A 10,701-nucleotide genomic window follows, 5' to 3' on the forward strand; every position below is an offset into this window, starting at 1 on the left:
GAATTTCCCGCAGTTTTCTTACAAGTACCCCACAGTGCTACAATATGAGTAAACCCTTGTCATCATAATCACTGGTAACAAAAACAATACTGCACTCTAGAGGTGCAAAATGATAGGAGACTTTTCAGAAGTTTAAAGCTGATTTAAAAAAACAACTATTTATTCACAATTCAGTATCCAGATTATAAATCCACAGACAGAATCCACATTGAATTGATTATTGCAGAGTCTGAAACTCTCCGGGAAGTACAAAAGAGGAAAGAATAGCTGCACACTGGAGGTAGGTTTGCTTTTTAAGATAAACCACACGCACACACACATATACAGAAATTAAAGATGGGTAAAATGGCATTCTCAATATGCCTGGAATGCTGCTCAGTAAATAGTACAGACATTTTAAACTCCTAATTAGTTACTATGTTCAGATCCAAGTCAGAAATTTAGTCAGTGTATCTGGGGTGTATTTGGTCTGCTAAATTGCTTGTATCTCTGCAGACTTTTAAAACATGTGAAAACATTTTAAGTTAGCGCTCTTGTAACATTTTTTTATTGTACCTGGGCGTTATGGCAGTATATATCGTGACGATAGACATTTGTGACCCATAGCATGACTGCATATTGCCTGACCAGTTACACCATGTTTTTTTCACTTGAATGTTTGCATCAGGCTGATATGGTCAAATAAATAAGCAGGACTGTTTTATTGCAATATTGGACTAACAGGGCTGTTAGATCAATGTGACATCTTAATTTGTCAGGCATTTCATTACCTTGATTAGTTCTCCTTTATGTTTTTTTAACACATAAACATTTACATTTGTATTTGCTAGATCACAATATGTATCAATATTGTAATATAAAACAACAGGTTTTATCCATATTTCCCATCCCTAACTATACCATGTTTCTTCTTTACATCAGTGTCACTGTCCATGTCTCTGCGTCCATATCTGAATCTGTTGCACGCTTAGCCATCCAAGTCCCACTCTGCCCTGCATTGGCTTTCCTCCAGTAACGATAGGAAAAAATCCTCATGGCTTCATCTTACAAGTCAAATGGCAACTGCGAGAATCACTAATACTAAGTGTAACTTGCTTACTGAATAATCTAGCATTGAGCTAGTATAGTATGCATGTCATGTCAGGGTAAAAAACTGAGAGCATTTATCAAATTCTACTTAAATTAAGATACTGTACCCTTTTTTGGAACGATCAATGAGGCATCCACGTTTGTCTGCTTTTCAGACAGTATAACACATTTAACTCTAGCAGTCCCTCGAGGGAAGAAAATTAAAAAGGCATTTTAGTTTTTAAGGTTGTTTAAAAAATTTTAAAGAATGCAAGTCTCGCCATATTGAACAGATACCATGCTTGTTTGAGTCCATATTTTGAACCACAACAGTCCATTGATTTTACTGGGCAGTTGTCTAGATATACAGTGTAGGGTTATTAAGTACATGTGACCCATGATAAGTTCCTTGTGAAGTGAAAAAACAAGAAACACAAACAAGACCATGAGATACTGCCACAGGAACCACATTTTCCCAAAACACACACACTGTGACACAAGTGTCAGTAAAAGCACATGCTGAAAAACGTGTGTATCTTTCATGGTCAGAGCACTCCGTTGGCGTTGTGTGTGATCATGTGCCTGCGCAGGTTGCTAGGGTTGTTGAAGCTGGCGGTGCACTGACTGCAGGTGTACGGCTTCTCTCCAGAGTGAGTCCTCAGGTGGATCTTCAGGCTGCCGTTCTGCGTGAAGCGTTTCCCACACTGCATACAAGCGTACGGCTTCTCCCCGGTGTGAATGCGCATGTGGATGCTTAGTGTGGTCTTGTTGACGAACGACTTGCCGCAAAACGAACACAAAACGGGCGACTCCCCGGTGTGACTTGCCCGGTGCACAATCAGGTCTTCACGGCTCAGGAAGCGCTCGCCACAGAAGCTGCAGTCCAGGGATTTGTTGACGGTGTTGGAGAAGACGTTCTGCTGCTGAGGGAACTGGCTCACATGACTGGGGTGCCCCACATGACCATCAGCTCCTACGGCTGGTGTTTTTATTGCAGGGCCCAATGCTGTTGAAGCCATTTGTGTGGAAGGATTTCTTTCCATTTGGCTGTTTCTTCCCAGTCCAACGCTGTTATCCAGCATCCCTCTCATCTGGGCTCTGTCATTGGCACCAGTGGTGAAATTCAGGAGAGTGTCATGGGTGACGTTGTGGTTAGGAGACAGAGAGCTAAAAGCTTGGAGTTCAGAGGCAGTGAAGAGGGTGTCGCTCTCCTCCTGCAGAGGCCCTTCTCCTCGTCCGTGAACACTCAAGATTCTCAGCTCCTCATGATTACCTGTCAGGCAGGATGACTCTAAATTCTGAGTCCCTGTGGCACAACCACCCTGTGTATTGTGGTTTCCAAAGTCATCATGACCTAAAAAGTCAAACAAAATGACATTATAAAATAAAGTACATACTTTCTATAAAGAAAAGTCTGTGTGTGCTTGTCAAGTGCTGACTGAAAGCTAAAATAATGTGTACACAAAATGCCCCTCCTCAAGTAGTCAGTCAGCCAGTGCTGGACTTTAAACAGCTATGTGTTATGGCTGAATGATGCCATTCATTCTGTTTTAACGGCAGAATGAGTAGGATTTTCCTAAACAAAACAATACATTCATGCAAAAAGAATCCCTCTCAATCATCATGTATGACCCACTAGAAGTGCGTGGTGGAGTCTTTATCTACAAAGACCCTGCCCTCTGCCTATATTTTCTTATTATTTGCTGTGTTTGGGACGCCTGGGGATCAACCTTTGGGCAGCACACAGGGTGTAATGTCAGGACTCCCTGCTCTCTGTCATGCATGTATAAATTTAGAGCTTTAGGTTTGTGTGTCTGTTTGACCGAAATCAGAAATTTGCTAGAAACAAAACACAAAATTTCTCAGCGATTAAAGTCAAAATCTTACTAGAAAACCCCCGCTAAATATCGTTTTACTGTTCTATTTAAAGCAGGGTGCGCAGATGATGATAACAGCTGTCACATTAAAGCTACTTTTTTTGTGACATTCTGTTCAAAGGCCAAAAGCATAAAACACTGGGTAAGAAGTGCAGACATTTATAAATGACTAAGATGTGACACATGCTTTGAAGTAGCTTTGTTGCAGTCCCTCATATCAACCTGTCTGAAAGCTTCACATCTTCTCTATGTCTGCTCTGAAGTTTTACCTATAATGGCCCTAATGTGCCGTCCTATAAAAGTGACAGGTCTTACATTATTAAAAAGAGCAAACTCACCTACAACTGGCTCACATCCTCCAACGTCATCTTCATCTTTAATCAGGATGACATCTGGGCTCTCCACATCTGGACACTGGGCAAGTAAGAATACACATGCATGAGCAAACAAGATTTCAAACAAAGCTGTTAGCTAGTGAAAGTACATGTACTGTAGTTACATTCGCTCGAGCAGCAGAGGAGGAAGTCTTGTTCTCGGATTGTGGAGAAATAGAAGGAGCTTCCACAACAGTCTTTTGAGCCACTGGTGGCTTAATGACAACTAGAGGGAAGAGAAAGACATCATTTCAGGAGCACAGCAGGTGACAGATGAATAAGAGGTGTGTGTACTATCACTGTCCAGAGCACCAGAATTGTGAATTAAATTCACATATAGTTAATTTTCAGTAACATCTCATTTGCAGTCTGAATTCTGACAAGACAAACATGTTACACTGGATCAAATGTAAGGTTTTGTTTGAAGCAATGGCAAGTGTAATGCCTTGAACTGGAAAGGGTTTAGTCTTAGATTGACCGCTGATCAACACATCTACTGAGGGGCATCCAGAACAACTTGTTGTGACCAGGTTGTGTCTCACTTTGGACAAAAGCATCTGCCAAATAAATATAATGTGACACAATGTGGTTCAGTGTCATCACACACTCCCTCCACTATCTACTGGATTTAGTATAACTCTATGCTTTTACCTATATATCCAGAACGTGCATTTTCTGAAGAAGATATGAGCAATTGTTGCAAGCTGCTGCTGCTGCAGGATCCAGGAAATCAAGAGAAAAAATTTATTTTCCTCTGTATCCCATTACATATTAGCAAAAACGAAAAGTTCTTATTAACTGACGACATGTGTAAATATGTTGAGCACGTCCCCATAGTACAAAGACCTAGAAAGCTCAGATAGAGAAAATGTGTATATTAAGGACACGAAATGCTATTGCGTGCCCACAAGATATAATTTGAAAAGCAGCAAATCCACACATAGCAATCAGAGTCAATAAAATTTTTGCTTGAAAAATGGCAAAACTTATTCATCGATAATCAATTAACCATTATATATATATATATATATATATATATATATATATATATACTCATTTCTGATCAATAAATGAGCATTTTGACAACCAACATGTAATTAGAAATATCTTGAATGAGCCTGAATAATTTACCTTTAACAACTAACTTTACTAGTTATAGTGAAGTTAAACACGTCATGTAATGTCGTGTGTGTCACGTGATAAGAAACTGCTGCCATTTAGCAGTTTATTTTGTACACACCTCATTAAAGCAACTTAATAATTAAAATAAAAAGCAGTGGTTTTGACAACAGTGTGTTTTGAACTGCTGGCTGAGGAGGAGGAGCGTTAGCCTTAGTTTTAACCGGAGTATGAAGTGTTTTGAAAGTGAAAGTAACGTTACCCGTTAACTTACCTTGTGATCTAGCCCGTGGTGGTTTGGGGATGTTTCCTCTGATCGGGGAAAAGCGGCTGGCCGGCCGGTTCGTCCTGGTCTGCAGTCTGAGGGAGAAGAGCTCACTCCTCATCACCTTCATCCTCATCCTCAGAGATTCGTTTTCCTTTAGGCTCTGGGTTAAATGCAGGCGGAGAGACGCCGAGCTCTCCGAGAACAGCTGACTGATTTCCGTTACCGCCGCTTTCACTAGCACGTCCATTATGGACAAAAGCTGGGACTCCAGATTCAAGCTCCCCGGCGGCATGTCTGTGGACATGTTTCACTTTGCTGCTGCCGAGAATTATGTTGGAAAGTAGCGCGACACAATCGGTGGGTTAGCTTACAAAGGGGACAACGAGATGGCCTTTCCGGTAGCATGACGCTGGGTACCGTAACTCCTGGAGAGCAGGGGCAGTTTTTGTTGATGTTTTACTGGTTCACTGCTTCTGTGTGGTAAGCAGCGGTGGACGAAGTATTCAGATCCTTTACTTGAGTAAAAGTACTAATACCACACTGTAAAAATACTCTGTTACAAATAAAAGCTCTGCACTGAAGTATTAACAGGAAAATGTGCTTAAAGTAGGTACTTAAGGCAGAAAAATGTCCCCTGTGACTGTTTACTATATATGAGATTATTAGTACTCATGCATTCATGTAAAAGCAGGATTTTACTTTTGAAGTTGGTTGAGGTGGATCTTATTTTGAACTATTTTGTGGGCCTATCGGATTGCAACAACTATTTCCATTATGAATTCTTCTGCTGATTATTTTCTCCGTTTCTCCATTGATTTCTTGTAAAAATTTAGAAAATGCCTTCACAATTGCCCAGAGCCCAAAGTGACACCTTCATAATGCTTTGTTTTGTCCAACCTACCAAACCTTAACATTATTAACTCTACATTCAAATGAATAAAATAATTAATTTGTGAAGCTGGAACCATGAAATGTTTTTGCATGACTTAAACAATCAAAATAGTTGCCAATCTTCTGTCTGTCTTGTATGAACTTTGGGTAGTTTGATTCAGGGGTCCTTGATGGGGCTCCAGGGGATCCCCATCAAAAAGGAGAATCATTTATACTACTATAATTGACAGAAAGTGTGACTGTTATGTTCATGGGTTTCAAACACTTTCTGTGATAAAACATCTAAAAGCAAAACAAAAAGGCAACTTTGGGACAAAATCTTATCTAATTTGTGTCAGTTTAGGGGTCCTTGATGTGAAAACATTTGAACAACGATTAGTTTAATTCATAACAAAACATCATATTTTATAAACTCTTCATATGTTTTGTGTGTAAAAAACTTCATTTGTAAAGTAACTAAGCTGTTAGATTATTTGTAGTGAAGTAAAAAGTCCAATATGTCCCTTTGAGATGTAGTGGAGTAGAAGTAGAAAGTGGCATGAAAAGAAAATACTCAAGTAAAGGACATTCTGTGTGTTGATGTTTTATTAATATATATGATATATCCTCAAAAATGAACCTGGGCTCAGATATCAACTAGCAATAACAATCAACTGCAACTATTAGTCTAATTATTGTAGCCAAATATAGAGGTAACAGAGGTGAATAAAAGGGAGTAGCCTAACTATGTAAAAAGACTTGTTTACGCACTGTTTTTATTGTAGTTTTAGTATTCTATTAATTTTAGTTGTTGCTTAGTCCTTATATTTAAAGACCTATCAGTCAGTGTAGCCAGTTATCCCTAGCTTAATTTTAGTGTGAGGGCAACCCTTTACTTTACAGACCTCATATCGTCCCTTGAACAACATCCAACAATTAAAGTTAAGACTTACTCATTGTAGTACCGCAACCATCAACAACCTTTTTGGTCTTTTCAGTCTTTCTGTTTGTTGTCAGAATTTGTCTAGGACTCTGCCTCGGCTAACACTCCTCCATCTCCCACCATCTCACAGTTGTTTGGTGCATTTCCTTCCTCGCCGGTGCCCTCTGTCTCTGTTACTTCTCCCTGGCTATCCATCGCCTCATTCTCAGCACAGTCTCCTTCGTCCTTCTTCGGGGACACCTCCCCTGCTGCTTCTTCTCCTTTCTCTTCTCCCACACCAGCCGGCTCTTTCTCCTCCTTTTCTTTGTCCTTCCTCTCTTTCTCTATTTTGGAGAGGCTGTGGCAGAGGGACTGCACATATGTGAACACACACATGGGGTCCGGGTTTTTACCCATCATCATCATATCACCCACTTCCAGCAGAGGGCAGCAGTCGGCCAGAGACCTGTCAGGGAGTGTGGCAACATGGGGACAGAGGGAGGAAAAGGAGGGACAAAGCGGTGACATTTAGTAAAGAAAGAGAGTCCTGACCTTCTCACTAATTTGTTGTTTTAAATGTGCCAAACAGGAGTCAATGGGGCAACACTGTCAAGGAGCTATCTTTGCCAGTGGCTTTTAACTGGAGGAGGAATTTAACATCCTTCTCTACAGCCAGATACAGTTTGAGAAAATTAGGCGCAAGAAGTCCATATACACGTGCAATGTACAATACAGGAACCTGTTATTGTTTTATATAGTTTATGTATAGTAAATGAAATGTCTTCAAAAATCTAATTGTATGTTTTTATCCTGTCTTGCTGCACACAGAAACACATTTCTTCTAATGGGATGATAAAGAATTGAACTGAAGAAATGAAGGGGAGACTATTAAATACTCCATACTCTGCAGTTTGAAAGGCTAGAGTGAAGTTCTTCTCCCTCTCCTCTGGATTCAGGGAGCTGTAGTCAAAAGCATCAGGAAAGAAACGATGGATCAGAGCACAGAACGCCAACCCATCCGACCAGGACGATGAAAAGTTTTCTATTTCGACGCCCTAAAAGGTTAAAGGACAGAACGACGTCAATGATAAGATAGACAGAGCAAAGCACATCTACACCAAGGCTTATTTATATTATATACTGTATATTAAGTTCTTTGGTCACAAAACAACACATCTGGGAATTTGATTCTGTGTTGAACTCACCTTGTAGTTGCGAGTCTTGTTGCGACACCACTGAAGCATCTTCTGTTTAATTGAAGCTCCTGTAGCCACAGCTGCAGATGACCTCTGAATCTTAAAGTTGCGGGGTATGGGTGTCCTAAAAATGTCACAATATTACACAGTTTCTGATTAAACCCTTTTCAGATCATATTTCACTGTCACTCTCTAAACATATTTGAGGTACTGTGTATGACACAATGACTTACTCTGGTGCACCTTGCTGGAACTTCGCAATGATGTCATTTTTAGCAGACGCTCTAATAGAGCGTGCAGAGAGTCTTGGTCGGGAGAGAGAAGAGGAGGGAGGACCACTCTTTCTTTTGGGCTTCCCTTGCTTTTCTACCTCCTTAATCTTTCCTTTGTCTTTCGTCTCTACATCCACTTCCTTGACTTGTTTTTTCTTCTCTGCCCCTTTTTCTGCTTTTTCATTCACATCTTTTCCAGCTTCGTTGGCTTTTTGCTCTGTTTTACTCTTCTTCTCTTCTCTGTTATTATCCTTCATTTCTTTGTCCCTGACTTCTTCCACCTGCCCACCTTCTTTATCTTCCTCCCTCTTTCCCTCCCCATCTTTTTCTCCACTTGTTGATTCAGGATCCTTCAGGTCAACATCAGTGGAGGCTTTGTCTTTATCTTGTCCAGCCTCTTCAAATTCACCTTCAACACGCTCTAATGAAGTATTCTCGGCCTCGTCTCCTCCTCCTTGGTCTGGTTCTGAATCCTCCTCCCCCTTCCCCCCGACCTCCCCTAACCCTTGACCTTCCGCTGTCTCCCCCGCTGGAGGCTCTCTCCCTGGGTCTTTACTCTCGTCCTCATCTATCTGGCAGACAAGCATAAGAAAGAGTTTCATTAAGTGTCAAATCCATCTGCAAAATAATGTAAAGAGGTTACAAAGCAAGTTTGTCCTTCTACAGATTTACACTTGCACATACATTTCTATCCTCTATATCTGTTGACAAATATGACTTTAACTTTATAGATCTTTTACAGTTCCTATGTTTGAAATTTACCAGTAAGTCACATTAAAATTTAATCAAATTTACTTATCATACCTGAGTAACATATCTGTTGAGAAAAGCCACAAGATGTGGTTGAAAGTCGTACCTTTTACTTTTATTCAAAGTTACTTGTAAATAGGCTGGGCCAATATATCAAAGCAATATGAATATTGGACATCATGTAGGCCATTTCCATTTACAATATTATTCTCCCTTGACCACAACTATGTTTCTGGTTGAAGGCATTGGCAAAATGGGAGACAAAAAATGTGTTTCCAAATGTTGATAGGATGATGCATCTCACATTTGTTTTGTTTTTTTAAACATTTTTTCAGTTCAGACCAAGAGGAGCTCTACGCTCCTTGTCCTTAATGTCACATGCAAATCCTTAGCCTGACTGACTCATTGGAGACATACAGCTGTAGCTAAGACCACAACCTCTGCATCACTTCATTCATTTACAACAGACATGTTTTATGTTGTTTTGTCTTATTAGTCTGAGAGCAAATGAGGAGTTTTAGTGTCCAAAAGATTTTTACTAAAGCATATTCTCACACAATACTGATGATACATCATTTAAAATGGTATGCCTCAATATCAATTAAAGGACACATGAGGAAGCCTAATATATCTGTTTTTATCCTGCGTCTGTCCCGCTCCATGTTCACTGCAGAGATACATTTAGCTTTCAGTTTAATTGCTTTCAAAGGTACAAAGAAGATACAACCAATCTAGTGACAATCTTGTCTGAATGATGAAGAACACGACTTCAGTTTGAAAGGTAACATTGTGTTAAGATGTACTAAAATTAACCTCCCCATTTCACTCTGGGGATATCATGGTCCTCTATCTAAAGAGCATAATGTAATGTGAGACCTGGAGCTCTACTCTGGGATTTGTTGAGTATCTCACTTATTTGAATCTGGCTGAGAGGCTGAACTTCCTGTAGTTTTTAAATCACACCAGAACCTAAAGTACAGGTACCTTCATCCCAAAGTAAATAATTTTAAATCCACAACTAATTAAAAACCAAAAACCCCTTTGGCGCTCTTCATTTAAATATCACATAAACTAGTTTCTTAGGCCATGAGTGCTATTAATTAATCTGAGGAAGAAAAGCTGTCAACAATCACTTGAGGGTCATGCATTGAAACTTTACTAAAATCTTCAGGGATGTCAGATCTCATCTAGACAAAATGTGGCACACAGCATTTTTATCTTTGAGATGAATCTATTCATATTTGAAATACTGTATGTAGTAAAATATTAGTATTATGACCTTCTGCAGGAACAGTCACACCAGGTCATGCCTTGCAGTGGTGACTCATCAGAGGGAAAAGGAATCTCCACAATGTTTGTTTGAGTGCACGCACAAGCATTACTTTGCATAATCTGTGTTTGTGTGTGTTCTTCAGCCAGGAGTGAGACCAGGTTTAACACTTCTCCTGTACTGCTGTCCAAACACAACACCTGCCATGGCCACAAATACACTTACTGCCTATTCCTGGTACGGATCGTAGCACTGTGGGTTTTACAAATGTGAAAACCTTTATGCTGCAATTCAATATACCACGTAAAAACACAGACCTGGTTGTAGTTGTTGTTGGTGTCAGTCTGACTGGTCGTCTCTGTTGACCCAGACATCTCCTGGCTGGGAAATTCTTCATCCATGGTATCCAGAAAATTCTTGTTTATCCACTGGATCAAAGGATTTTTAAAAAAACAAAACAAAACAAATACCCCAGGACTCTTAAATGATCCCTTCTATCGTCCCTAGAAAGTTTTCATTTGGACCAAAATGAATCCTCTTCACAGGTGCACTGCTTAATGCCCCACTCTCAGCTTCTCACCAATCTACTCTGCTTCCCTGTCTCACTTTCTCCCCGTCTCTGTCAGCACTGCCCTGTGGTTGTGATGTGCATGTTGGTTTGTGGATAGCCGCCTTCATTCCCGTTCACCCGACAACCCCACCCTTTGTGAGGATT

The 10,701-nt window shown here is 40.2% G+C and overlaps 2 protein-coding genes across 2 annotated transcripts; both read right to left on the reverse strand.

The window, feature by feature from the left end:
- Positions 1-131: 131 nt before the first annotated feature.
- Positions 132-5,120, reverse strand: LOC119888986 (gastrula zinc finger protein XlCGF53.1-like). Its single transcript, XM_038699809.1, has 4 exons — positions 4,713-5,120; positions 3,445-3,545; positions 3,284-3,359; positions 132-2,422 (listed from the first exon to the last, which is right to left on the reverse strand). The coding sequence occupies exons 1-4, from the start codon at positions 5,008-5,010 to the stop codon at positions 1,614-1,616; spliced, it is 1,284 nt and encodes a 427-aa protein (XP_038555737.1). The 5' UTR covers positions 5,011-5,120; the 3' UTR covers positions 132-1,613.
- A 1,044-nt stretch (positions 5,121-6,164) lies between these two features.
- On the reverse strand, positions 6,165-10,701 carry smtnl1 (smoothelin-like 1). Its single transcript, XM_038700214.1, has 5 exons — positions 10,304-10,701; positions 7,928-8,538; positions 7,704-7,818; positions 7,402-7,553; positions 6,165-6,964 (listed from the first exon to the last, which is right to left on the reverse strand). Exons 1-5 carry the CDS (start codon positions 10,385-10,387, stop codon positions 6,601-6,603), a joined length of 1,326 nt encoding a protein of 441 aa, XP_038556142.1. The 5' UTR covers positions 10,388-10,701; the 3' UTR covers positions 6,165-6,600.

Source organism: Micropterus salmoides, unplaced genomic scaffold (assembly GCF_014851395.1).
Source record: "Micropterus salmoides isolate LMB-PRFRI ecotype aquatic unplaced genomic scaffold, ASM1485139v1 Ms_hic_scaffold_5, whole genome shotgun sequence".
Taxonomy (NCBI): Eukaryota; Metazoa; Chordata; class Actinopteri; order Centrarchiformes; family Centrarchidae; genus Micropterus; species Micropterus salmoides.

Bases quoted from the DNA above. Each gene is read 5' to 3' on its own strand.
- LOC119888986 (XM_038699809.1), bottom strand. From the start codon at position 5,010: ATGTCCACAGACATGCCGCCGGGGAGCTTGAATCTGGAGTCCCAGCTT. The intron at 3,546-4,712 runs GTAAGTTAACGG...TCTTCCCTCTAG, and splicing joins ACCACGGGCTAGATCACAAG to TTGTCATTAAGCCACCAGTG. The intron at 3,360-3,444 runs GTAACTACAGTA...TTACTTGCCCAG, and splicing joins CCTCTGCTGCTCGAGCGAAT to TGTCCAGATGTGGAGAGCCC.
- smtnl1 (XM_038700214.1), bottom strand. From the start codon at position 10,387: ATGGATGAAGAATTTCCCAGCCAGGAGATGTCTGGGTCAACAGAGACG. The intron at 7,819-7,927 runs GTAAGTCATTGT...TGACATTTTTAG, and splicing joins TTCCAGCAAGGTGCACCAGA to GACACCCATACCCCGCAACT. The intron at 6,965-7,401 runs GTATGGAGTATT...ACTCCCTGACAG, and splicing joins CTAGCCTTTCAAACTGCAGA to GTCTCTGGCCGACTGCTGCC.